This window comes from Falco naumanni, chromosome W (genome assembly GCF_017639655.2).
Source record: "Falco naumanni isolate bFalNau1 chromosome W, bFalNau1.pat, whole genome shotgun sequence".
NCBI lineage: Eukaryota > Metazoa > Chordata > Aves > Falconiformes > Falconidae > Falco > Falco naumanni.
Genome location: NC_054079.1, coordinates 13,976,022 through 14,002,717, shown reverse-complemented (window position 1 = coordinate 14,002,717; position 26,696 = coordinate 13,976,022). Strand labels below are relative to the sequence as shown.

The 26,696-nt window shown below is 39.5% G+C and overlaps 2 protein-coding genes across 2 annotated transcripts in view; one reads left to right on the top strand and one right to left on the bottom strand.

Moving 5' to 3' along the window:
* The window catches only part of LOC121080416 (ras-related protein Rab-3C-like), a 184,877-nt gene extending 159,402 nt beyond the window's left edge, over positions 1-25,475 (bottom strand). Inside the window, 2 exon segments of the mRNA XM_040578436.1 lie at positions 18,021-18,248; positions 25,328-25,475. Coding sequence (XP_040434370.1) covers positions 18,021-18,248 — 228 coding nt within the window. The 5' untranslated portion in view covers positions 25,328-25,475.
* Positions 6,681-8,089, top strand: LOC121080519 (endogenous retrovirus group V member 2 Env polyprotein-like). Its single transcript, XM_040578582.1, has one exon. It carries the CDS (start codon positions 7,229-7,231, stop codon positions 7,967-7,969), a length of 741 nt encoding a protein of 246 aa, XP_040434516.1. The 5' UTR covers positions 6,681-7,228; the 3' UTR covers positions 7,970-8,089.
* Positions 25,476-26,696: the final 1,221 nt, after the last annotated feature.

Here is a 26,696-nt window from a genome sequence, read left to right as displayed (position 1 = left end):
TTCCCAGATCCTGTTATTTTCAAAGTATCAAGGTTCATTTGTACATGACAAAGGCCTGTGTATTAAAATAGCTATGGCTGAATTTTCTTCCACTTTTCTAGCTGAGAAATATAGATCCATAAAAAGCAGGGAACCTTTTCCTGGAAGAAAGCAAAGAACTGATCTGTTTTACAGATAAATAAACATTTATATAAGACCAGCCTTGCTGGGTCAGACCAAAAATGTATCTAGTCAGTATCCTCTGTGACAGGGTTGATGAGTAAATGCTTAGGGAAAATTGTAACAGCAAGGTGAACATATATGATAGTTCTTTTTAACATTCCCCTTACCTCCAACCACATGCATCTCTGTGATTTCCTGAGCTGGATGTAGTTTCTATGTCTATAAGTACTCTCAATGAATATCTCTTCCACGGATTTGCCCAGACTTGTCTTTATTCATATAAACTTTTAGCATATGCAATGTCCTTTAGCAAGGACTTCTATTGCTTATCTACATGTATGGGACTGACAAAATGTATGAAGAGATTCCATGTTTTCTTCTTTCTATCCCTTTAAAATCACAGGCTCATTTCTCTCATATAGACCAGCCATTATAATGGCTGTTTTACAACAGGACATTTCTGTAGGCAGTCTTAGCCTTTCAAATAAAGCAAGAAGTCATCTTCTATTATTGTCTCTTCCATTTAGCTTTTAAGATTTCTGTTCCTGTACAGTCATAAAGGCATTTATTGTCTTCATCATAGAGGCATTTCTCTTGGACTATCTGACTTTTCTGTAAGGTCTTTTTATCCTTCAGTCTGTTAATTAATCTCTTGATTCAAGTCTGACATTCATTTTGACAAGACTCCTCATATATGCTTCGATCACATCATTTTTTTCTCTCTTCCCCTCTAATTAGCACAATACTGGTTTTCTCAGCCTTTCCATTTCCCATTCAAAGCAACTATAACTCCCCTTGCCATTATATGATCTTTTTAATGCCTTTCTGCCTTGATAGACTTTATACTCCCTGCAACATGACAGACATGTTCACACTCAGCTGCTGTCTAGTGAGTTTGTCTGCAAGACTCATCATATCCAATGAACAAACTGATTTCCTGTTGATCGCCCTTGAGTCACACTTCTGTTATGACTCTTCCTACCTGCCACCAGCTCTATCTTATGGGATGCAGCCATCTAATAACACTATTCTGTCCCCCTCATTTCATTAAACTGCCTGAAGCAGAGTGCTGTGAACAAAACATTCTTAGCACCTGCATGGATGGACTTTCCAAAAGGAATTTAGCCTAAATAAGAACAGGAAGAAGGCTGGTGTCTCACAGACATTAAGCAAGACAAATACTTGAGTCCTTGAGGTACCATAAGACCACTGCCATATTCAAAATATCATAAGAGCATTAATTTCCACTGTATGATTGGGGAGGAAGCAATTGGGAGCATTCAGAACAGTGCATGTACCATTTGGCAGCCCAACTCCACACATTTTCTAAGGCAATTTATTAATACCTCTGTCTTTTATACAGCCCATCAGTGCATATCCTGTTCATTTTTACAGGTTTCTTCTTACAGCGCATAGATGTCATGTAAATAACAGGCCTGCTTACACACTTTCCTGTTCAAACTGTTTCTCAGTGGAGAATTGTGGGGTTTGGACAAAATTAAGTATATATTGAAAAAAATTATTTTGTCAAAAAACAAAGCACTACTCTTGCCTTTGTTTTCTAGAGTAAAAAAGCCACACTTTTAGCTTCCATCTCTTTTAGTTCCTCTACTCACTACCATACGGGTTTTCTGCACCTGTTTTCAGTTTGAGTTCCTTTTTCCATATAAAGTATCTCCAGTGCAGTAGATAATGGTATAGTCCTATTTCCTCTGGAAATACTTCACCAGGCACGTGCAAGAGCCATATCAACTATTTTTCATTGAATAGTTGGTAGGAATCCTTTCTCTTCCATGTATACCCAGATTGTGCCTTTCTTCAGTGGTTACTAACTAATAACTTCTAGTTTATAAAATATTTTCTTATCATTGGTCCCAAAGTGCACAATTTGGTACCGTTAAATTAAATTCCATTTCTATTACATCACACTTGAAAGTCATTATTTTTTTCTGTATGATATATTGATCCTCTTCCATACTGGTAACTACCCAACTTCCCATCACTAACAAGTTTTATTAGCATATACCTACTGTGTATTAAGATTACTATTTGAGGCCTAAAACCTTTCCACAATGCATTCTATGTCTGATGTACTATCCTTTCAAGGCAGCTTGTTATCAGTTCCTGTCACAGTTTAACCTTACCCACCCTTCTTCTCATTACTAAACTCCACCTTCTCCAGGAAATTTCCTTGATTCCTTTTGTTCACACAGTTAAAGAATCTTACATTTACATCCAGCCAACTGGGATACTTCCACAGTTCACTCTCTGGCACTTCTAGTTCACAGCACAGATGAAACCATCTCACGTGTGATCATATCCACTAAAATCTAGGAACCTGTGGTGGTGCACTTCTTCTCCAGGGTGTTCTATGACCTTGGGAGCTGCCGGCTAGGCCTCAGTGCCTTGAGTAATGAGTTGGGCAGTTAAGCACCCCTTGACTGTATCAACAGCTCTTGCTCAGCTAAGGCAGAGAATGACACTGCTGGTGCTGGAACTCCTGTTGACTGGTCAAAGCAGGGAAGAAGAATGGAAACAATCAGTTATTCCCTGACAATGCTAGAATATTCCCAGCAGATCATAGCCTGAGTAGTAACCAAGTGGAACAATATATTGTTCCTGGAATTCTTGAGAAAATTACCAGCTCAGGTTGCAGTTGGGATAGAAAATTGCTGATGACTAAAGTCAATCATCTCACAGCCTTATAAACAGCCATCCTGAAGTGAGACCCTTTTGAGCTCTCCTGGACTGCAGCGGGATGTGACCAGCATCTCCCTCTGAGCAGGATGCCACTCAAAGCTCACAAAACACTAAGTTTGCGATACTAGTGCGACCATCATGGAAAGTCAACAATGGATCCTGGGCTGATACTCCTGCTCCCCAAGGCTCAACCCTTCACCCACTGAGGAATGCAAAGGCATAAGATGTATTTCACTGAACTTGAGGGAAAACTTTTAGTAGGTATACCTTTGCTGTAATATATATTGCAAGCTTGAAGTAGTTAGGTTATTTATGTAATTTTGTGATTTAAAACAAATTTTATTGATCTGCTGCTAAAATCTTATGGATAATCTTAAACTGTGAACAAATTTTCTCTTTTTTTTCTCTCTCTATGCTTTAGATCTAATCCGTTGTCCAAGTCTGAGACTAAGATTGGATCCAGCTGCACCTAAACTCTGTGAGAGTTTAGAAAGCAAGGGAGTCTATTCTGAACCTTGTGACTCAAAGGGAGGATCTCCTTTACCCTTTTATATCTTTGATCTTTATAAACCGTTTCCAACTCTATCCTGACTTGATTTCAACTTGATTTATCTCTGTGCATTTACTCCATGTAATAAGTAATAGAGTAAACCTTGTCATTGAATTTTGTGCAGTTGCATTTCCACAAATTCATATTAAACCTATTTTACTTAAACTCTTTGGTGGTAACTCTTTAAGCAACCTGACCTAACCACTCCTTTCATGACAGAACCCTGATATTATATCACAACTCTGTGGCACTAGTCATTGTACAGGGAAGACACAAACAGATTTCTCCAAAGAAATTGCACTAAGTAAATTGCACTTATTGCTGTTTAAGTCTCCTATGATGACTAGAATTTTAATATCTTTTGGAGAAGAGGTCAGAAATAAGAAGACCCAGAAGATTTCAGGACTCTGCAGAAAATATGAGTCCTAATTATAGGTGAATATAGAATTATAAAATATTAAATTTCCAGAGTTTTTTTAGCTCAGCTTATCCTAGAATGATTCATTAAGCTGAACAAATATAGACTTTGCTAGCCAGTGTGACAGGCCAAACCATCCTGAAAGGAAAACCAGAATCCCCTATGATAGGTTACTTCATATTCCTTTCTGCAGAGTTGGCTTTATCTCCAAGTAAAATAAACCAAAGTCAATGGTATCCAATCTATATGGGGCAAAAATGTTTACCAAATATCATTCTTGCTGTCAAAATATAATGACTGTTTTCCTGCGACAGACCTGTTGCAGAATGGATGAAAGAGAACGGCCACGGTACTATGGAAGGACTGTGTGATACGACTTTTTGACATAAGTCTGGCTCAGGTCTGAGTGAACCAAACTAGGCCGCAGAGAGAAAAAAAAAACACTAAGAAGCTCAGCTGCAGTGGAAAGTTACCAGGATTGCGAAAGAGAGAAGAGAGATAAGATTGTGCTGACTTTGTACAAAAACAGAAAAACAACTTTAAGGGAGTAAGCATGAAGAACAAGGTGTAACCCGAACCCGCTGTAGCTATCCGCTGTAACCGCAAATAGGAGAACGTATAAAAATGTAATCCTTTAGAGCTTAGCCAATTAGCAGATGATTTGTAGGCATAAAATTAACTGGAACTGTATATAAGACATAATCGCGCCGTAATAAATTGAAGCTTGCTTTATCACTCACACTGAGTCGGCCGCTTGCTTCCCCTCGCTCGTCGCAAGTGGCGCCCGAACAGGGACCCCCAATCCTTGTTCTCCACCGGACAGCGAGGACGGAGAAGCACTGGTAGCAGCGACCAGGGAGCGAAGATCGACTGATGCAGGCATCGTACCTCGATCCGTGCTTGAACCGACGTTAATCAAGGAAAGGTTCGCCGTCCGTGAGTGTCTACCCAGAGAAAAGGCTGCATCTTAATCAAGGAAAAGGACTATTTTAAGCGCGCTATGGAAAAAGAGGTAGCACTTTTATGATGCTTTTTAGAAAAGCGGGGAGTAGGCCCTTTAAAAGATCTGGCCAGGTTAATTACTATGGGTAAAGCGAAAGGATATTTTATAGATCCTGAGCATATGTTTGAAGTAGATGAATGGCGTAATTATGGAGATTGTTTATGGGATTTAGTAATTGATGATGATAAAGTTGCTAAGATTTGATGAAATCATGGCATGAAGTAACTAATTGTGTAAAAAGATATCAAGCAGAGCGCCTTGCTGCGGCAGTAACAAGCCGACTTGCAAGCGCAGATCCTAATGCAGGAAAAATTATGCTATGTGAAAATCACATTCCAATACCCTCTTTATCACAAACAGTGCTCTCTGTACCACCTATAAACCCTTCGTGTGTCGTCCGTCCCCCCCACCCCCCCTCCGGCACAGTAGCCTCGGGGGGGGCCAGAGGGCGGGGACACATTTGACGAAAGTGCTGCTGAGGAAGAAAATAGCAGTGAGCAGTCAATACAAAATTCTAAAAAGAGAAGAAAAAAAGAAGAAAAAAAAAAAAAAAAGAGAAAAAAAATACAGTAAAGAAACTGGTGCGTTCTACGCACATTAATTGGCAAAAAATAGCACAAGAAGCGGCTGGTCAGGGAATATTTTATATTGCTGATCAAGTCAACCCCCTACAAGCTTTCCCTGTAATGTATCAGATGAATGCCGCTAACCAAAGACAGGGAACCTGGGAGGCTTTGATTGGAAAATATTAAGTCAGTTACGTAGTACAGTGAATGAGTCAGGCCTCCACAGTGAGCCCACCAGATACACCTAACTTTATGAAAGGGCAGTTATTGTGCCAGTGTATTCTGGAGAATAGTAACAGTTACACCAAAGGCATTTTAGTAACCCTGCCCTTAGATTCTTCTGTAGAAACAATGCTAGAGCGAATGAGTCGGGTGCCAGTAGGTCAGCAAGCCTTGCTAGTGGAAGCAATCCAAGCAGTAGGGAGAGATTTAGTGCAAGCCCAAAGTCAGGCATTTGCAGTGCTTGCGCCTCTGCGCCCCCCCTGGGGCTACCGCGTCCCCGAAGCCAGTGACCACCACGCGCCGAGACTTCCTCTGCTATCGATGCGGGAAGCCAGGACATACCCGTGACCGATGTCGACAACGTCAAGTGTGGTGCCGAAATTGTCAGCAAGGAACTCACAGGACCAACGTCTGTCGGCAGACGGGAAACGAGAAACCGAGCGCGAGGAGCCGCAGCGCGTCGACCCCAATCGCGACTCCTGTCACCTTCACGACACCCCCTCCAGGAGACATGACCAACTCTTATCGACAGACACCGTGTTACAACCCGCCACCCGAGGGAGCCTTGGCCTGGACCTGGCAACAGCAGTAGATGCAACATTAATTGACAACCGAACACAAAAAATTGCAACTCGTGTCCGAGGACCTCTGATAATTAATGGACAAAGTTATGGTGCTCTATTATTAGGGCGGTCTTCTGGTAGTTTAAAAGGGCTGTTGTAAAGTGTTTTGCTTATAGTAATAATTGTTAGCATTGCACTCGTATGTTTAAGCTATGTAAAGATGATGTTCCAATGTTTGTTATGAATAGGGATCCTTCAACTGGTTTGTGGAAAGGACCAGCAGAGGTGAAATATGCTGGAAGAGGTTATATGTGTGTACTTACTTCCACAGGACCACAGTGGATCCCAGCAAAGTGGACCAAAGCAGCGGTGACCAATGTTCCAACAACCAGTGACAGTTGTGATTAATCTTTTAGTATAAATTTATCTATATTCTAATCATGATGTTAACAGCTGTTGTGTTAATTAATCTTACTGTTATAGGTGTAGTTTTTGTATCTAAATCACTGTTTGATGTGCGGGAAAATGTATGGGTAACCTTAAGCAGAGCTGTCAACACAACCACATTTTGTGCAAGCGTGTCAACTCCTAGTGTACCCTTTTTAACTTGTTTAGTAGGTGTGCCATTAAATGACTCAGATTGGATCACCCTTAACCAGTCTCTTAGCCAGACAAAGATTACCCAATTAGCTCGAGGTTCAAATATGAGTGAGTTTTTTGATAAATTTGATAATTGGGATGACAAACTTTCTATTGGTCCTAATCCTCAAGAAATTGAACTAGTTGACTCATTGAATGCCTCTTATTGTGTATATTTAAATTCTTCTAAGTATCCTTGTGCTGGTGAAAGTTCTGCCACACCTTGTAGTGCAACTGTTAGCACTCTTGTATACCCAATTGGAAATCAGTCTATTTTGGAGTGGTTGGTGTAACCATACCAGTCGAAACCTGTCAAATCCTGCCCCTGGAGTATTATATCCTAGAAAGTTACCCCCTGGTCTATTTTTTATTTGTGGTAATAGAGCATGGAATGGAATACCCTCAATGCCTGTAGGGGGTCCATGTACCATTGGTCGCTTAAGTTTAGCTTTACCACATCATCATCCTAACAAATCAAATCCAACAAGATGGAAAAGAGATGTTGTACAAACTCTTCAAAACACCTGTGACGATAGTGTACAACTTTGGAATAAATGGGAAGTATTTTTTACTTCGTTTTTTATCCCAGGTGCTGCTGCTGCTCGAGCCCATAAAAACTTAGAAACACTGTCTTGTTGGATAGTTAAACAAGCCAACCTCACCAGCCGGGTACTATCAGACCTAGCTGATAGCCTAACCACTGTTCAACATGCTGTTTTACAAAATCGCATGGCCATTGACTTTCTATTATTAGCACATGGACATGGCTGTGAAGATTTTGAAGGCATGTGTTGTATGGACCTTGAAGACAATTCCAGCTCCATACACAAAGAAATTAAACAGTTGATGGAACATTCTCAAAGGATTCAACAAGATGTTGGATTCTTTGGCCTAGAAAGTTTAGCAAATTGGTTTGGAATAGGAGGCTGGTTAAAGGGACTTTTACAAAGTGTATTACTTATAGTGATAATTGTTGTCATCGGATTTATATGTTTAAGTTGTGCTCTCTCCTGTATTCGAAAATTGTTTGAACGTGTAACTGGACCAGTTTTCCTTGTCCAAAAAGAAAAAGGGGGAATTGTTGCAGAATGGATGAAAGAGAACGGCCACGGTACTATGGAAGGACTGTGTGATACGACTTTTTGACATAAGTCTGGCTCAGGTCTGAGTGAACCAAACTAGGCCGCAGAGAGAAAAAAAAAACACTAAGAAGCTCAGCTGCAGTGGAAAGTTACCAGGATTGCGAAAGAGAGAAGAGAGATAAGATTGTGCTGACTTTGTACAAAAACAGAAAAACAACTTTAAGGGAGTAAGCATGAAGAACAAGGTGTAACCCGAACCCGCTGTAGCTATCCGCTGTAACCGCAAATAGGAGAACGTATAAAAATGTAATCCTTTAGAGCTTAGCCAATTAGCAGATGATTTGTAGGCATAAAATTAACTGGAACTGTATATAAGACATAATCGCGCCGTAATAAATTGAAGCTTGCTTTATCACTCACACTGAGTCGGCCGCTTGCTTCCCCTCGCTCGTCGCACAGACCTAAATTCCTTTTTCTTTTTTTATAAATACACCTAAATAATAACCTGATGGGCAAGAAAGTAAGAACTCTTTATACCTAGGTATCATCCTAAATTTAGAGTAAACAAGTTGGCGAAATTATACCATCAACAACTTCTGTCTGAGTTGCTGACTGAATTCGAGGCAGAATTCTCCGTATTTCTCAAACTGCAATTAATGAATAAATAATGTCATAACAGTTAAAAACTGTGTAAATAATTTGTTTATGGGCATCGAGTAATAAAATAATCTGGGTTAAACCAGAAAATAGCAGGATGATTACAGAACAATAATATATTTATTCAGAAAATATTGAAGGAGATTAGCCTTCAACTGCACTGAAAAGAAATAAAAGTAGAAAAAGCAGCTTCTCTACTACTAATATCCTAACTGATTTTTTCTAGCAAAGTAAATACAGAGCTAAATCCTCCAGGGATGCTGTTTTGCTTGATTTTATCATTTCACATGTAAATTTGGGTGCATTGTCCCTTATGTGTTAGCTATTACAAACATTCTCCTGACATAACACAGAGCCCCATATGGCTCTGGCTTCTAAAGATATGCACTTAAGCTTGCATCCATAATTTAATGCAAATTGGGTAGTGTTAAATAAAAAATAGTTGCTTTTGTGTGACCCCCATCCTCCCTCAGTCACTTGTGTCCCTCGCAACCCAGCATAATTTCAGAATGACTTCAAGTTGTTCCAACACAGCACAGGGAAACAACTTGCACTGAGCAGAAAGCAAAAGTGATCTTTAAATACTGTTTCTGCACTCCCCTTTTCATGGTATTTACATTATGGCTCCCATCCAAGGCTCTAGTTCTCCAATTTTAAAGCAACAACTGCACAGCAAGAGTGCAACACTGCTCTAATCTACAACACAAATTATATTAAAATGCAGTGAAGAGAATGTATGGGCTTGCTTTTTCTTTGTAGATTCACTGCAGCTGTACAGATGTCATGAATGTGCCATTAAAATGGTTCACAGGATCTGGCAGCACAGTTGATTTCACTTTAAGGTATGCTGTAAACATTAATATCATTTTAGAAATAAGACTTATTCTTGCTTCTTAAAATAATGGCTTAGTAAGTATAACTTACATCTCACAGTTTAAAATATACTGACAGATTTCTCTGGATTTTAGCTTATTTTTTTTTCAACATTATCCCAAGGTTATTGTTCTTGCTTCATTCCCCTATCACAGCAAAATCATTCCATCCCCTTTTTCCTTCTCATCCTGAATCCTCACTTCAAGCAAAATCAAAGATCTTGCTATTCAGGTACACACGTATTCATTAAAGACTTTTCTATCTTCCCTTTCTCATCACCAGTTTTTAAGGAGCCTATGTAGCATCTATATGATGCTTGCACACATCTAAGTGCTAGTTCATGACAGTTTATATACAGTTTATATACAACGGTATATGATTTTCTACTTGGGAAAAGCTGGCAACTTGCAGATCATCATGTGAAAAGCAAAGGCAGCTGAAAAAATGTTATACTACACTGCCTGGTCACAGGTTAGGGGAAGCTGCAATTACTTTAGGTCTGGCAGGATGATGATTTGTTGGCCTAAACAATGGCAGGATGCATTTCCTGGGAGTCCTATGAAGAAATCTGCATAAAACACAGTATAGTAAAGTGTTCTAGAAAGTGTCTTAAACTAGCTCAGTTTCTCTTAAAGAATCCCCATGGAAATTTCCATTTCAACAGCAAAATGAGCCTTATTTAGAATTTTTATGTTAAATGCCACCTTCTCTTTCCAATTAATCTTTGCCTTTGAATACAGATGTATCATTTTACTGATAACAGGAGTCTTTGTCAGAGAATATTTAAAGTCCAGCTACGATATATATAGCACTAAGCTGGTCACAGGAACCCGATTTCTATGCTGCACGCAAAGCTATACAGCAAAATTGTTGAAGTAGGCAATGGAAGGTTTTGTAAAGCACAGAACTTTGTAAAAGAGTAAAGTCTGACCCAATATTACAGAAGGCTTTCCCAAAACCATTGGAATATTGGGGAAAATAGTGGAATTTAATGCTAGTTGCAAGATTTACATTTACCTCAAGTTTCCTCTCCAAAATATCTGAGACCAGGAGTTTGCAACCACTTTGGTGCATATGAGCATAAGGGCAAGCACATGGGATCAGGCCACAGGGCACCCACTCTAGCCCAGTATCCTGACAGTGCCCAAAAGCAGTTGCCTAGGAAGAAGTATAGAGCAAGTACACGATACTTCTCCAAGTATTTGCCTAACACTTATGGATCAGGAATTTTGACAGATAACATTAAGCATATGGCTAAAAACCAATTTTAACTCTAAAATAATCAGTAGGATAACTGTAAAGAGTGTGCAGAACTGTTCGCAACATCAGAATTTCAGATAATTTTAGGAGAAGCAAAGTGGACACATTAATTAGAAACCAGTCTAAGACTGCTGAACTCATTTCACATAGATCAATGAAACATCCATCAGACAGAAACAGCTATTGATCAGTTCTGACCTTGATTTAAATTACACGCCTGGGGCTGCAGGGCTCTGTACATGGCTATTATTCCCAGCATCATATAATTCCTTAGTAGCACAACCAATTGAAAAACAGAAAACCACATAGTCCAAATGAAAGATAATCAGAAGTCCCAGTATGCATTTTCCTAAGTAGACAGATTCACAGACTAGAAGGAGAAGCAGCAGGATGGGAAGGAACTGAAAAGAAACACAAAAATAACCACATGGTTTATAGCTAAGTAGTAATACTAATATTATGTCTTCTTGCAGTATTTAAGCAACCAAGGGGCTTTATATGTCTTGATGCTTTACACATCCTATCAGCTTTCTCAGATATAAAAATAAGAATGTGTCTTTCAATCCATCAGTAGAAACTGCTGTTGTGATAACAAAAACATTAAGGAATTTTTAAAATCATAGAAAAACAGCAGTTTCAGCAGTGAAAGCCAGGGTGCTAAAGTGATAGGACCATTTTTTTTTTTGAGATGGGTTTAGAGCAAATGTTTGAAACCCTCAAGACATGTGCTTTTTATAACAATAAGATTTTAATGTCACATAGACATTTGAATAGCCAGTGATATTTTTTAAATAAAAGCATATCACCTTTTTAAAAGTGCCATCACTGGCCAATGTACCCAGTCTCACAAAGTGATCTTTGCACTGAAGTCCATCTGAACTGAGTATGCCTTTTACATTGCCAAGATTTTCTTTGGCACTGAAGACTGAGCCCTGGCTCTATACAAGAAATATATCAAGTAGTTTTACAAGAAATGTATTGTTTATAAGAGATGCATCTATATTTTACACCCAGAATAGGTCCGAAGGTAGCATTTCTTGCAGTTTTATAGAGTCCAGTTCTATCTTTTCAAGTAAAGGACTGCAGTGTCACATCTGTTACCACTTTTGCAACGTGATTTGCAAGGAAATAAAATGAGGTATCACATTTAGTATCTGTAGCTGTTTCTGAATTTTTTTTGCATTATTTATGGTGCCCATTCTCAGACCCTTTGGTCCTTTCACATCTTTCATCACTATGAGCAATTGCAGTCAAACTTCAAATAGCAGCACACACATTGTCTGTTCAGTCTCTGCTTATATTTGCTTCTGCTCTGTTGCCTTAAAACTATATATTTACATTATGTGTGCATTATATACATTATATAAACTAGCATCTACTATAGTTTAAAGAAAAGGCAAGCTGTCTTGTCTGCTTTTTAGGTAAGCAGTTTTCTTTTCCTGACCAATCTCTACATTAACCATTTCTCCTTCCCAACTGTTTGCTCCCACTTGACTGGCTAAAAGTGAACTATTCAACCAATTTTTTCTTGGCTATGCACTTAAAACAGTGGAAACCTGAACTGACTTGGTGTCATGGTTTAACTCCAGCCAGCAACTAAAGTACAATGCAGCCACTCGCTCACTTCCCCGCCCCCAGTGGGATGGGGAGGAGAATCAGAAAAAGCTAAAACCTGTGGGTTGAAATAAGAACAGTTTAAGAATTGAAATAAAGTAAAATATAATACTAACACTAATAATAATAATAATAATAATAATGAAAAGAGAGATAAAAAAAGAGAAAGATAAATCAAACACAAGAAAAAAAACAAGTGATGCACAATACAATTGCTCACCACCCACTTACCAATGCCCAGCCAGTCCCCAAGCACCAATCTGCAAGCCCCTGGCAAACTCCCCCCACTCTATATACTGAGCATGACATCAAATGTTATGGAATATCCTTTTGGCCAGTTTGGGTCAACTATCCTGGAAGTGTCCCCTCCCAATTTCTTGGACCCCTCCAGCCTTCTCACTGACAGGGCCTAAACAACTGAAAAGTCCTTGACTTAGTATAAACACTAGTTAGCAACAACAAAAAACATCAGTGTGTTATCAATGTTATTCTCATATTAAATCCAAGACACAGCACTATACCAGCTACTAGGAGGAAAATTAACACTCTCCCACTCAAAACCATGATCAATGGGTGCAACTTTAATATAAACATTGCTTTAATATTGCATTGCTTATCACCACAGACAAGTCAGTCTAAACTAAGGCTGGCTGGAGCTGCTGCCCTTTCAGGCTATGCCTATTAAGCTATGCCAGGGAGCATTTCTAGGCTATGGAATTTGTCTACACCATGAAACTTTCAGTATGTTTTCTGGCACAGTTTTGACCCTGGCTTGCTAGTACCCTGCCAAACAGTTCCTGGGCAAGGTTCAGTACTTGGCACAGGCCACAAACTGCTACCAATGCAAAGTCTAGATGTGGCCATCCTTTTTCAGAGGCTACAAGAGTTTAAACATATGGACAAAAGTCATTCCATGCCAGCTGGACTCAGTGCCAAAGGACAGCCTTGGTGTGTTTAATTTACTAGTACAGATGGATCCAGAGAAATCCCAAATCCCTGCAGTTTTGAGCCTTCTATATTGCTGTCTTCAAATCACTTTCTGCCTGATATATTACTGGACACACATTTTATTTTCATGCTGAGATGAGGAAATTTAATTTTCAATATTAGACTTACTCTTCTCGTCTTAAAAGGCTACGTATTCTAAGCAGCAGCTACACACTGTCACCAGCACCTGAGAAAGGAAACCTGAAATAAACTTTGATGGGGCTATCATACCAATTAAAAATACTCATCTGACTCAGATGTGGCAAAATCAGACCCTGAGATTCCTGTGATGAAATATTTGCTACATTCACTATCCTCTATCTCCACATGCTACTCAACACCTGTTTTGTTGCTTCAGCTTTCACTACCTTTCTTCTGAACCAGTGTATTTAGTGATTCGTGCATTTGTGCTATAGTCACTGTTACAGGATATTTCTAGAATATTGCACTGCCTCCACACTTGCAAGTTACTGTAGGATTCCCCTTAAAGACTCCAATATCAAGGCAATTTTCATTCATACTGGTACTCCCACACACCCCTCTGACACACACACACACAAAATTATTCTCATTTTAACTGAACCCCTTTTTACTGCTAGAGCACTGTTAGGGAGCTTGTAGAGCAAAACATCAGGTGCTTAATGTTTATTGATATTTTTTAAACTACTACTACAATATTTTTAATTATTGAATGATAAAACTGAATATTCTCATTCAGCTTACAAAACCTAGTCCTCACTTGGTCCATAAGCCCTATGACAATTTATAGAAAACAGTTGATGTGAAGACAGCAACATTTTGGGTATCAAATGAAATTGTCACACACAATTCTAGGAAGGATATGCTGACACAAGCAGCTTTCACACTGTCTTCTCTAGAAGGATATCTTTTATTTGTGTGTGATAATTGCACCTAGTCCATGAAGTCTATGGTTAGTCCCAGGGAAAAGCCATCTAAGCAGCAAAAGCCAGTGCAGTGTTCTTATTTGATATTTGCATCAAAGTGCTGTAATCAGATAGAAACTACGCACATATTGGTCTATAGAACATTTATAGTTAGAACATTTTTGCATAATAAACAGATCAGAGAGGGAAAACTTGATGCTTGATTCCTCAAACAAAAGTTTTACTGAAATCAGTTAGAAATCACTGAGAGTTCTGATCAAGTAAATTTTAAAGAGGAGTTAAAGGTGTGACATAGATACACTGTCAGTTAAATATGCTGACCTATCTTTGTAAATTTTCTATTTTCTAGAAATCAATATCTGCACTTTTTTCCCCCTTGTTTTTTTCCTATTCTGATTTGACAAATGTTAGTTAACAAATTCTACTGTCCAAGTTTGCCCATATTTTCTCTATAAGGTCTTGCCTTCTGTTATTTCTATTAAATAATTGACAGTGGTTAAAAAATTAATGCAAACCTCTAGCATCACAGCTGCAGGGTATACTGAATGTAGTACTTTATACAGTGAATACAATGATAGATTTATAAGGTTAAACTTAATTTTCTTTTCTGATTTGCACCTCTGAGCTTTTAATAATTTTCTTTAGAATATGTTTTTGTCAGCATTGCCATTGACAAACCATGTATTTTTTTATTTGACGTAATTTGAAATCTAGAAGTTTGGAACCAAAATAATCTTATAGCCTTCTAGTCCCATCTCTTTAATATTACTAGCTCAAACCAAATGGAGGAAACATGTATTGCTGTTTATTATTTAACACTGTAAATCATCCTAAAGCCCTCTTGTGGACTTTTATCCTATGCACCTATGTCCTGCATACAGAGAAAAATCCAAAGTTTCTTATAGTTTCTGTTGAGAAATCAATATCTTTTTGAGTAAAATGCCTTTTTAATGGATTTCTTTCCTTTAAAAGGTAAAAAAAAATGTTAATATGCTGTCTTTGTAATGTCCATACCAGGGTTGTCACATTTATAACTTGCTGTGAAACAAAATTTCAGGGCCAGCTGGTGGTCCTATAACAAGGTAATGTGCTATCATGAATAAATATAGCACTTGAACTCTGAACCTTTCTCTATTCCAGTAAGAAATAATGTGGAAAGAAGGTGTTTGGCTCAGAAGGGAAAAAAAGCAAACCTTACAGTGCTCATAGCAGGCTCTTTCTGACCATATGAAAAAGCAATAATGATAAGTACTAGAGAGAGCCACATCTTCCCTGACTTGAGCAATAAAAGAAGACAATTCAATTCAGTTCTTTTGAATCCAAGAATGAGCCACCATTGCCTCAAAGCAAGAAAAAAATACAAAAGACCTGCAGGGCATCCCAGTATGTATGACAGCACCTACTTAAACCTGTTAACCTTTGCTAGTTCATCTCTAATAATCATACAATGAATTTTATTAAGAAATAATTACTCTGTTTCCTTGAGTGCCCATGCTGACTTTCAAACAAACTGACACATTTCACTGGTAAGCATATGAATCTTATTCAGAGAAAATCGGTGTTCCAAGCTCCAACATGCTTCAAGTTGAACACAAAGTATCATGCTGAAATAGCTATTAAATACAAAGTTTAAATGTCTACACAAAAACACATGTACAAAATTGTAACTGGAAACAAGTTGGATCAACCATGTCACTAGCTAGGGAATTTTAGTGACTTTAACAGCATTACTATTTACACATCTTACTGCCAGACAAAGACAGCAAACAGTGGCATTCCATGTATTTCTTCACTGCAGTACATGGAAAAGTAATCTAGTTCTGATCTCATCATTCAGAACATATTTTAAAGTTGCACTTCATTCCCATTTTCTTCTGACTATTCAAACCTGTGAGATTTTTCAGAATGTTTTATTTCATATATGCTGGATATAATTTACCACATGATGTCACCAAATACTTTGCCAGTGATTTTGAAGGAAGTAATATAAGCTCAGAATTAACATCAAATCACACTCCCTCTGATTCGTTCAGGTTTATATTTTATGTAATATAAATGGCCTTCCATAAATGTAGTTTGAAATAGAAATGGATATTGCAGGAGTACTATTCATTTTAGAAAGACATTTGAATAATCAAAGAAAAGTAATAAAGTATAATATAGACAGGTGTTATACAGATACTGCATATTAAAAACAATACAGCTGTTGATATAGCTTACAAGGTGGGGTAATAGTGCTCTATTTCAGATTCTGTGCACTAGAATAGCTTTCTGAGACACTTAACTGATTTTATTTAAGATCCCAGTCAACAGATTTACTCTAGCAAGCATAAGTGCAACACGGTGCTCCAATGCAGAATACTCCATCTAAAAAGTGCAAATAGCAATAGTGAGCTGTTGCAATTTAAGTTCATTTGGCAATGACAAGGCTTTTTAAGAACTGGCATTAAAATTTTAATGGGAATACTATAACAATTTTATTGCTCCATTATAGAAAAATAATACAGTAATGTCAATGTGAATTACCATGTGATCTCCAACACACTCCGAAGTACTACAATGAAACTAGCATGTTATTGCAGTGGAAGCACACACATGACACATAGCATGTAGCACTGTTATACTTATGATAATAGTAAGAATCTAAGCTTAAAAATGTAGAGAATTTGAGAGGCAAAGAATCTGTGTTCCAGTTCCTAGAGGGCACAGAACAACAAATGATTTGAGATATCAAGGGGTGCAGCCTACCTAAAAAGACATGAATGAGAGAGAGCCTAAGAAACTCTGGGAAATTCACCTTTGTGCCATATTAAAAACATATTCACTTTACCTGCTATTCAAAACATGTTAGATGACCTGGTTGCATTTGATCCAAGGCTTCCCAAGTTTTAATGGCTACTCACCATTAAATACATTTTTAAATGACTTGTATTCATGCATGAAAAAAAAGGAAAACTTTTGTTAAAAAGGCTGTTGCAAATATTTCACAAAGGAAACATTGCTTAAAATCTTCAAGCACCCAAGGAAGATGGCAACGACCTGAAGCTTTAATGCCAGATCTCACATTGTTAAATGTTCTGCTATCCTCCCCTCCTTTGAGTATCACCCTATTACCCAAGAATTAGGAGATGTGAGCACTAGGAGATGTGAGCATCAGCAGCTCCTACATAAATAAGATTTGGCTATTCTTTCTGAGGAAAGTTTGCAGAAAAGAACATTATTCCCTGGCATCACACTTTCCTATATTTGGCATCTTTCTACCATCTCTGAGGTGTAGGCAAGGGATGAGGGTTTTTGTACACTTGGGCAACACTTTACGAACATTTGCTTCCTCAGCAGAAGAGGTTTCAGGTGATCAGGATGACAATGATAACTGTCAGAGCAAAAAATTATGCCATCTGTTATGCATCCACTATCATAGTTCCTACATGAATTTATAATTTTTGTAGGAAGAAGCAAGATCCTAACTGGTATTTCAAGACACTCTTTAATAACATGTATCACTTTCAATAGACTATATATTGCACAGTTGTTTATACATTGCTGCACAGATACAAATATTTGTCAACCTCTTATTTCTTAATGGAATTTAATTCAGAATATATACTCTACTGTACTTCAATACCTTAAAATACTGTCTACTTTCTATTACTCAAGACAGAAAAATTATGCAGGAAAGATTTAATTGCTTTTTCATTACTATGCCATACGTGTATATTTAAAGGTTATGATATTCAATGCAAACCTACAGTAGCTTAAATGCTATCTATCAAACTGCTACAGCTTGTTTAGTTCATAGAATTATTATTTTTGGCTTACCCAAATCTGTAGCTTAATTCTTTTTTCATTTTTAAAAACTGTTTTTACTTTGAAATCAATCCCAACTGTGCTTACAAATGCAGATGTAAAGGAATCATCAGCGTATCGGAACAAAAAGGAGGTTTTCCCAACACTGCTGTTGCCGATAATGAGCAGTTTGAACATGTAATCAAAGTTCTGGTCAGACATATCTTTCTGGCCATATCTGGAATCTTGAGCAGATGCCATCTGTAATTAAAAATAAAAAGAAATAGTTTATTGTCTCTTGTATCATATAAAACTGGAAACATTTAGATTTTATTGGATTTTTTGATAACAGATGTGAATGAACTCAAGAAGTCGTTCACAGAGGCTTAACTCTTTCTTATGATTCTGGCATCCATGGTAATAGTTCCGGTTGCAAAAGAGGATGTATTAAAGGTAAACATCACTGGTAATTTCAGAAAATGTGATGAATGAAATAGACAGTGGAAATATAGACAAAGATACTTCACATGTACAAGAAGGAAATAAGAGATGAATGCTGGGTTATGATATAGGAAGTATATTTCCAAGCCAAAGCTTAATCTGTTTTACATCTGATAGAATTCTTGAACCATTTATTTTACTGTAAATATGCTGCAGTCTTTTGTAATGCCTATAACCTTATTCAAAGCATTTTGCCATTACCAGCTTTCAGTTATTATACCATTAAATAGTGAGTTGGGTATATACCTCTGAAATAAGGTCTTGATTTTTTTCAGTTCTCATCTCTTCTATAGTTTTGGAATTTGCAATGTTAATGCAACATCATCATAAATGACAGTAGCTAGTGTTTTCAAATTTGAGTCCTTAAAATACAGATTCTAATCCATATGAAATACCTGAATAAGCACAGATTACTACATATTGATAACAGCAAGCTTATTTTGCTCTAGAGTACAAAGATCATGGGTTCCATTTATTAAAAGAACACTTTTAGCTTTCAGGAGGACTGCAGAGATTAACTTGAAAAACTGACCAAAATTCTACCTGGGAAGCTCAAAAAGCAGATGGCAAAAATAAAGAACTTAGAACAAGGCAGTGTTTCACTTCATATGCTTTTTAAGAAAAATAAGTATTTGGGGAGCCTGGCAGGATTTTAAATTATTGGAGTTTGGCAATACTAAGGGAAATACATTTGCACACTGATTTTGGAAAGAAAGACAAACAGCATATCCTAACGTATAAGGTTTATGGAAAAGCAGTCCACATCAAAGCTTTCTAAGTTAGACATCTCAGAGTGCATTTGGACAGTCAGGGAGGACAGCTTGAACCAGGACCTTGCAGAAGGGTGAGGGCTGTACACTAACCAACCTTCTCAGCAGAATTTCAATTACTGCATAAATTTTCTGAGCTAATTCTGCTGTCTCATAGTAAAAATAACAGTATGCCAGCTTCCTTGGACTACTGAAGAGGCATATAGAAGTGGGGACAAAAAGTCCTGAAGGAGATAATGGAAGTAGCAATCATTCGAGGGAAAATTCAGTGTAAGATTTATAATTCATAAATAATGCATTAGAGAGTGTTTAATTTCAGAATTACCCTTTTATTTAGCAGTGACTAAAGTTCTTGATTAAATGTAGTCTTGCGTAAGATATTTTGTTTGAAACATGAGAAAAAGAAAATCAAATGTTGTTTATACCAGTCTAATCACAACTGGCTATAAAGTAGTCAAGAAGAGAACACTGATGTTGTGTACAATTTGCAATAACAAGTCCAGCAGACAAAAGACTGCAGTGGCTGGGGACCTGTGAGCTTTCTGCAGCAGCCTGTTCTGCTGCCCTTCTGGCTGATCTCTGTAATGCAGCAGCTGAAACCAGTAGTTAACACTTCTAGCAAGAAAAATAATTTTCTTTCTTGATTTTATCTCCTAGGAAGCCTTCCATGTAGCTTCTTCAACTTACTTAAGGTTTAAAAAAAGGGGTTTAGCTTTCATTTAATTTACTGGCCTCAGTCCTATGTGCCTTACAATTCATCCCTATGTACTTTAATGCCTAATACTTCAGAAACAGTATGATTCAGTGAGCAGAGGAATCATATCTAGATTTTAAGAATGGTTTTGCTAAATCTTGTACATTATGTAGCCTTCCTAAGAACCTGTTTCCTGTGGATGGTTTTATAGACTTTCCCCACAAAGAAATTTCAGTGTTCCTCTAAATTAGTGTTTATGTGCATTACCTACCATGCAAGTTTCCTTAAAAGTTCTTAAAAAATAATAAAAAATTAAAAAACAACACCTTCACTGTATCTTGAACTTACAGTTTCGTTATTTGCAGTACCATAGGCAGAATTATGGGCAAATTGAACACAGAATTGCAGCCAGTTTTTATTTCAAGGATAGGAGCATGTCTGCCTATTACAGGATGCAGAAGGCATAGGAAAGGCATGGGAAAGGACTAATTTTTCCACCTCCCACCTGGGGATTCATGAGATGATTAGTGAGGTATTGATAATAATTCAAACTGTTTGGAGATACTAGCTTTAGCCTAGAAAGCCAGTATCCATAGACTATTGATAGTAATCCTTCCTTGTGTCCACAACCCAAATGAGTTTTAGAAAAGTACTGCATCAGTCTGAAGAAAAATCAATCATTAATATGTCAGGGTTTTTTTTAAAAAAAGAATCATTAATATGTCAGTTCACTCCTAACAGGACCTGTCTCTACTATGGAGGCATTTGGCAAAGAAATGTGAAGAAGCTAGTGCTGATGTTATGTTCTTCCTTTGGAAACGATGCTGGAAATAATCACCAGGAACGCCATGTTCAAGCCTGTTAATTAAATATTACATGGATGGGAACTAAACATGCCAACCATGCTAATGGTATGATGTTCTGTTCCAAGAAAGCAAAAACCTTACCTTTATTTTGACAAAGTTCTCTTCTCAAATGATTAAAAGAATGTATTAAACATGCATCACTTTCAGCAAAACACACTTAGTGTGGCATCAGTAGTCCTCTTTCTGTCACTACCTCTTTTTAGAAGTGTACTGTGGAAGCTCACTCCTTTGCTGGTTAGATAGTTTCTTATCTCCAGCTCAAAGACACTCAGCACTAGTTTATACTCACTTCTTAATGCCCAGTGTCTGCTCCAGTATACACATAGTACTACTGACGCCAAATGCAGCTTGATCAATTTACAAAAAGATGTATATAACTTGCTCTGTGGACTCAGAGACTTGTCAGGCTCTTCCACTCAAGTGCTTCTAATTTGAACCAAGACTGAGATATCTAATAATTTTGCTGAGTGATAGGAGATGAATTGTCATAACTCCTGTGTCTAATAGCTTTGATTTGGCCTTTTTCATCATAGTGTTAGAATAACCTCTTAAATAAATCTGGAAGCAGCTTTTTTGCTTGCTTTTGCCCTTCTCCATTGTGTTTGGATGTGTCTGTTATAAATCTGTTTTGTCTGGGCATAACCATCACCAGTGACAACAGGATATGGAAATCTAAGAAGAAAATGTTCTCATTTATTTTCTTGGCAAAGCATCGGAAATGTTCACAGTGTATTTACAGATTATTTCCCATTTCCTACTTTTCCTCACCTCTATGGCCTCAGTCACCTTTGAAATGATCTCATGCCATGGCAAATGAAAGAGAGGGTCTGTAGACATCTGGCATTTTCTACAAACTGCCACCATTAATACCCATATGCTCTGATAAACACAAAGAACAGGTTATCCTCACTAAATTCTGTCTTTTTTATTTTACCAAAGTGCAGGAATGTGGAATATTTGCATGCTACAATTAGATAAAGAGTGAAACTTGAAGCAAGTTAATCAGTGTATGAATCACTGAGAATTTCCCATTGAATCTTCACTTTTCAAAGTAACACCAAAACCTTAGAGGAAACTACTGAAAGATACACAGAAATTTCAACTAATTCAGACCAATTCTTAAAAGAGCGTGCAGAAACCATACATGCTTGTATGTTTCACAGAAAAAAAATAATAATAGAGTTGATTGCTTTTGACTTCTAATCCAAAGCCCACTCCATGGCCATAAGTACTACTAAGATTTATACCTGCTCTTTGAAAATATGGCTATAAAAATGAAAAGGAGTCACAAACTCTGACCCAGATTGAATTATATCCAGCAGATAACATCAAACTTTTACACTAGGTAACTCTATCTCTGGAAGGACTGTTAGGGTTGTCTTTCTGGTAATTTTGGCCCTTCTTGCCTACAGAGAAATGGCATGAGCTTGAGAATGAAACAGAATTCATAAATATAGAACAACAGTGCCACTGCACGGTCCCTTTTTCTCATCCTGCTAAAATATTTTAATTTCTTGGGTTTCTTTTTAATTATTGCTTGATGGGAATGGAAAAAAAATAATGCTTACACTCTCCTTTAACTTGTTTTATCTTGACCAAAAGACATACAATTAATCCCTTTCTGTTGCTCTCCAATTCAGATGGTAGCTCTTTAACAGACTGTTCCATAAAGTTTTGTGCAAAGAAACTATATTTGTTTCATGTAGCAGGAAATCAGATAGCTAAAAAAGATAAATCAAGAAATTAGTTCAGCCAATCTAAAGCACATTTGAACAAGGACCAACCATACTAGCCTAATGTTGGAAAAAGAAAAGACACTTAAGAAAAAGAACCGACAATAGAATATTGGTTTACTTAAATCTTTAATAAGAATAATTTTTGAGTATGCTGGGAATGGTTGTGGTGAAAACTTATTAAATTGATTACTGCTTATGAAAAAGCCTTTGTCTTTAATTAGAAATCATTTAACTTGGACAGGGAGCTCAGGGAGCTGAAGGACAACTTTAATGAGCAGGTGGTGTTTGTCCTGAGCCCCCTGAACAAGCAAGATATGAGCAGGACCATCCAGACAATAAATATTGTGTGCAGCTGTGTCATGACAGTAACTCCACCATGCTCAGGCACCTGGCCAATATCCCTGGCGTGTGTGAACCTTACAAATCATGAGATAGTGCACGCCTGCACTTAGCCTAAACTTAAAAGTTTACATACACTAGGCATGTAAACTATTTTGTTTTTCACTGAGTATAAAGGTGGGCAAGCTCTGGGACTGGGCCAGAAGCTTCACCTACGGGTGGATGCACCACGTCGGAATTTTCCCAGTTACTGACAGACTCCTGACACTGGCTGCAACGGGGCTTCCCAGCCAAAGTGTGGGCCTGGATGACATTAAGGTGGTAATTGGCGATGTATCCTTTTCTTAGTCTCTGTAACACTTTGCAGTAATGATTTGATGCTTCGCTCCTATTGCTCTTTTATCATATTGCGCATAATAGCTAGTACTGTTTCCTTTTATTATATTTCATGCTATTTTCCCTTTATTATAGTGTAATATAATAAACTGTATTTATCCTTATATATGTTTTGGAATTATTTTTTGCTTGGTATCCAGTCAATCAGCAAAACAATGATGTAAGTAGAAGAAACAAAAAAAAACATACAGAAACTGCAAGTAGAAATCAAACCTCATCTGCCAGACTTCATTTTCACATCTTGGAAAAATCCAGATGCTTATGATTATAATTTTGGATGAGATATGCTTAAAAATAGACATTGTTTGACCATCTCACCAACCTTGAAAAAGTAGAATTTATAGGGTTTTTTATAGCTCATTTCTGTCTCTTTTTATCCTAAGTCTCTGATTTCTGATTAATTATGTTTAACAATAATTCCATTTGTACTGACAATCATATAAAAAACCAAGAAGCTGTTCTATGATGACAAGTACATATTTTTTTATATCTGCATTTTCCTTTCTTTAGATTATATTTTAATGTTGTAGCACCATTTTGTTTCCACAACTATTTAACATCACTGAATTCAGCACCTGTCAAATGTCAAATACAATAGTGACCAATCTGTATTTGTCATCCTTTACTAGCAAAATTTGCTCTCAAAAGCCAATACATACTAAACATTACTTCAGTATCTCAATAAACATGTAAATAAATGGCAAATACCACATAAACATTCCTGATTCATGCATGTAGCATACAGAACTAGCCATCTTAAACAGCATCCTAATTATTGCTTTTCTCCAATCAGAAAACTGAAAGACATTCTTACTGAAGAAGGGCTTATTTCTAGAGCACCTCTGGTTGAAAGGTTTCAGCATGTGATATCCAAGCAATTGCTCTGCAAAAGATTTATGAGATTATCAGTCTCTGTCCAAAGTGAAACAAACCCAACTCCATCCTAACTTAAGATTTCAGATTTCCTTTCAAACATGCATATTGAAGAGGATGCAGATCTTCCCTTCAAGATGAAATTTTATTACTGCCAGAGTAGATAACCAGCATGAAAAATATTAGCTAACAGAGCTGCAGTTCATAACTTAAATCACAGCAGACTGCAAAAGTGCTCTTTGCATTGTATAAACTAAGCAGGATTTATTGTTAACAATCCACTGGTAACATGACTGTTCTATTAAGAGACAGTCATGTGTTTGAGTGCATAGTCTGGGGCCCCCAGAGCTCCTCAATGAAATTATAAAATAAATCCTAATAAATAGCTGAAGTATAGTACGCCAGCATAAACTGTGTTGAAACAACTACCTAGAAACTACTAAGAACTGTGCATAATGTAACTTGTATCTGTATGTCATCTGTTTCTCCAGTGCTAAGGAGCATTATATTTTTCCATATATAAAACCTGCTGAAAAGGGGCCACTTCTTTGCTACCCCTAATTCCAGCAATGAGCTATCTTTCCCTGGTGCAGATGGATAACTGCTCCTTGAATAAACAGGTGGAGATATTGTGCCAACTTCCTGTGCATCCAGGTAGGACCTCATTACATCTCATCACCTAACAACTTACATCCTTTCACTCCCAGGGGAGCTGCGACCAACGCTCAAAGGGCAGTATCTGTAAAAGACTATTAGGTTCGCCCGTATGAGACTGGAAACCCACTTGTGGCTATAGCGGTGGGGTGGCGGCCACCGCAGGGCCGTGCTGCCCAGCCTCCCACTCGGGCTGTCCCCAGGCCCGGGGAGCCGCGCTGCGACGGGGACGGGGCGGCCCCACCGCACCCCCATACCGCGACGGGCTGCGGTCACCGCCCGGCTGCCGAGACCACCCGCTGGGGCTTCCTCTCAAAAGAACGCGATCTCCTTCCCCCCCGGGCCCCCTCACGCAAGGGGCGTCCTCATCCCCTCCCCCCTCACACTCCCCGGACACAGCGGGAAAGCCCGGCCCGGCGACTCCACCATGCCGGAACGCCCACCTCTCGGCCGCGCTGCGCCCGCCGCCCCCCTCGCCGCTCGCTCGGTTCCGGCCCAGGGACCGACCTACATGGGCGCTTCGTGTCTCGTCGCCGGGCGCGGCCCGCCGCTCGCTCCGCTGCCGCCCGCCGCTCGCTCGCTCGCGCACGCCAACAGCAGCCGTCCACCGCCCACCCGGGCTCTGCTGACAAACCCGCGTCGCGATCAGCACCGGAGCTGTCCCCGTTTCTTCCCTGGCACCGCCCCTCCCTCCCGCGCGTTCTTGGGAGCTGTAGTTCCCGCTGCTCCGCTCCCGCCGCCGCCAGGGAGGGGAAGAAAGACTACAACTCCTGGGATGCTCTGCGTCCGACGGCCCACCGCCTGTGCCGCCGCGGACGGAGGAGGTGCAGCCCGCGCGGCGGCGGAGAGAATGCAGCGCTTTGCAAACTCCTCTCGGTACTGCGGAGAGACGGCGGGGCAGGGGAAAGGCCGGGTGGCACGGGGCGCCCTGACGGCGCGGCGCTGTTTGCCCGCGCTGAAGCGGAAAGCAGGGACGGAGCTAGAGGAGCTGGGCGCCGCCAATTCGGCGGATGCGCTGCCCTTCGCGGCCCCACCGGCCCGGAGCGCTGGCAGCCGCGGAAGAGCAGCGTCGGACTGGAGGAGCGAGTGCGGCGGTGGGCCCCGGACAGAGCAGGCAGTAGCTCCCACGCGGGCTGCGGGGAATCGTTCGGCGACGCGGGAGCCGCGGAGTGGGGTAGACACTCCTCCTGTGCCGTGGCACGGTCAGCCGGGAAGCGTCTGTGTTGCGCTGCCATTTCACGTCCCTTTGTCCCTGTACCCGTAGCCGAGATGGTCCCGCGCCGGGGCGCGGCGCCGCTCCGCCCTGCAGGCAGGGGGCGCCTGCACCACTCGGCCCGTTGCGGGCCTCGCGCCAGCCTGTGCCACGCTGCCGGCCGGTCCCCGCCACTGAGCGCCGGCAGCCCAGCGGGAGCTGGCGGGGAGGCCGACCCGGAGGACACTCGAGGGGAGGGTTTGCAGTGACTGCAGCCCTACACTAGCGGGGTTCCCACAGCGTCCACCATGCCTTGATCCCTCTCCTGCCTCCCTCCTTCCCCACAGCCAGCCAAAGGCCTGAGTGAGGCTGAGCACCCTTTGGTGTGGTGACCACTGATAATGTCGTTATTGTTGTATAATAAGTCCCTAAACGCTCCATGACTAATCCTCTGTCATATCCTACTGTCTGTTCCTGCTTTCTCTTTCCTCACTTTGATTTTCTCCGACCTTTGACAAATGGCAGCAGGCAGTTGCCAAGCCATGCTGCTGTACAATGACAGCAGCCCCACACAGAAATGGCAGCATTGCTTCTGGGTGGTGGCACTCATTTTTGATGGCAGTATCAAGGTCATGATAAAGGAATGCCAGTAAAACACCAAGAAAGCAGCACACCTATACATGTGTCC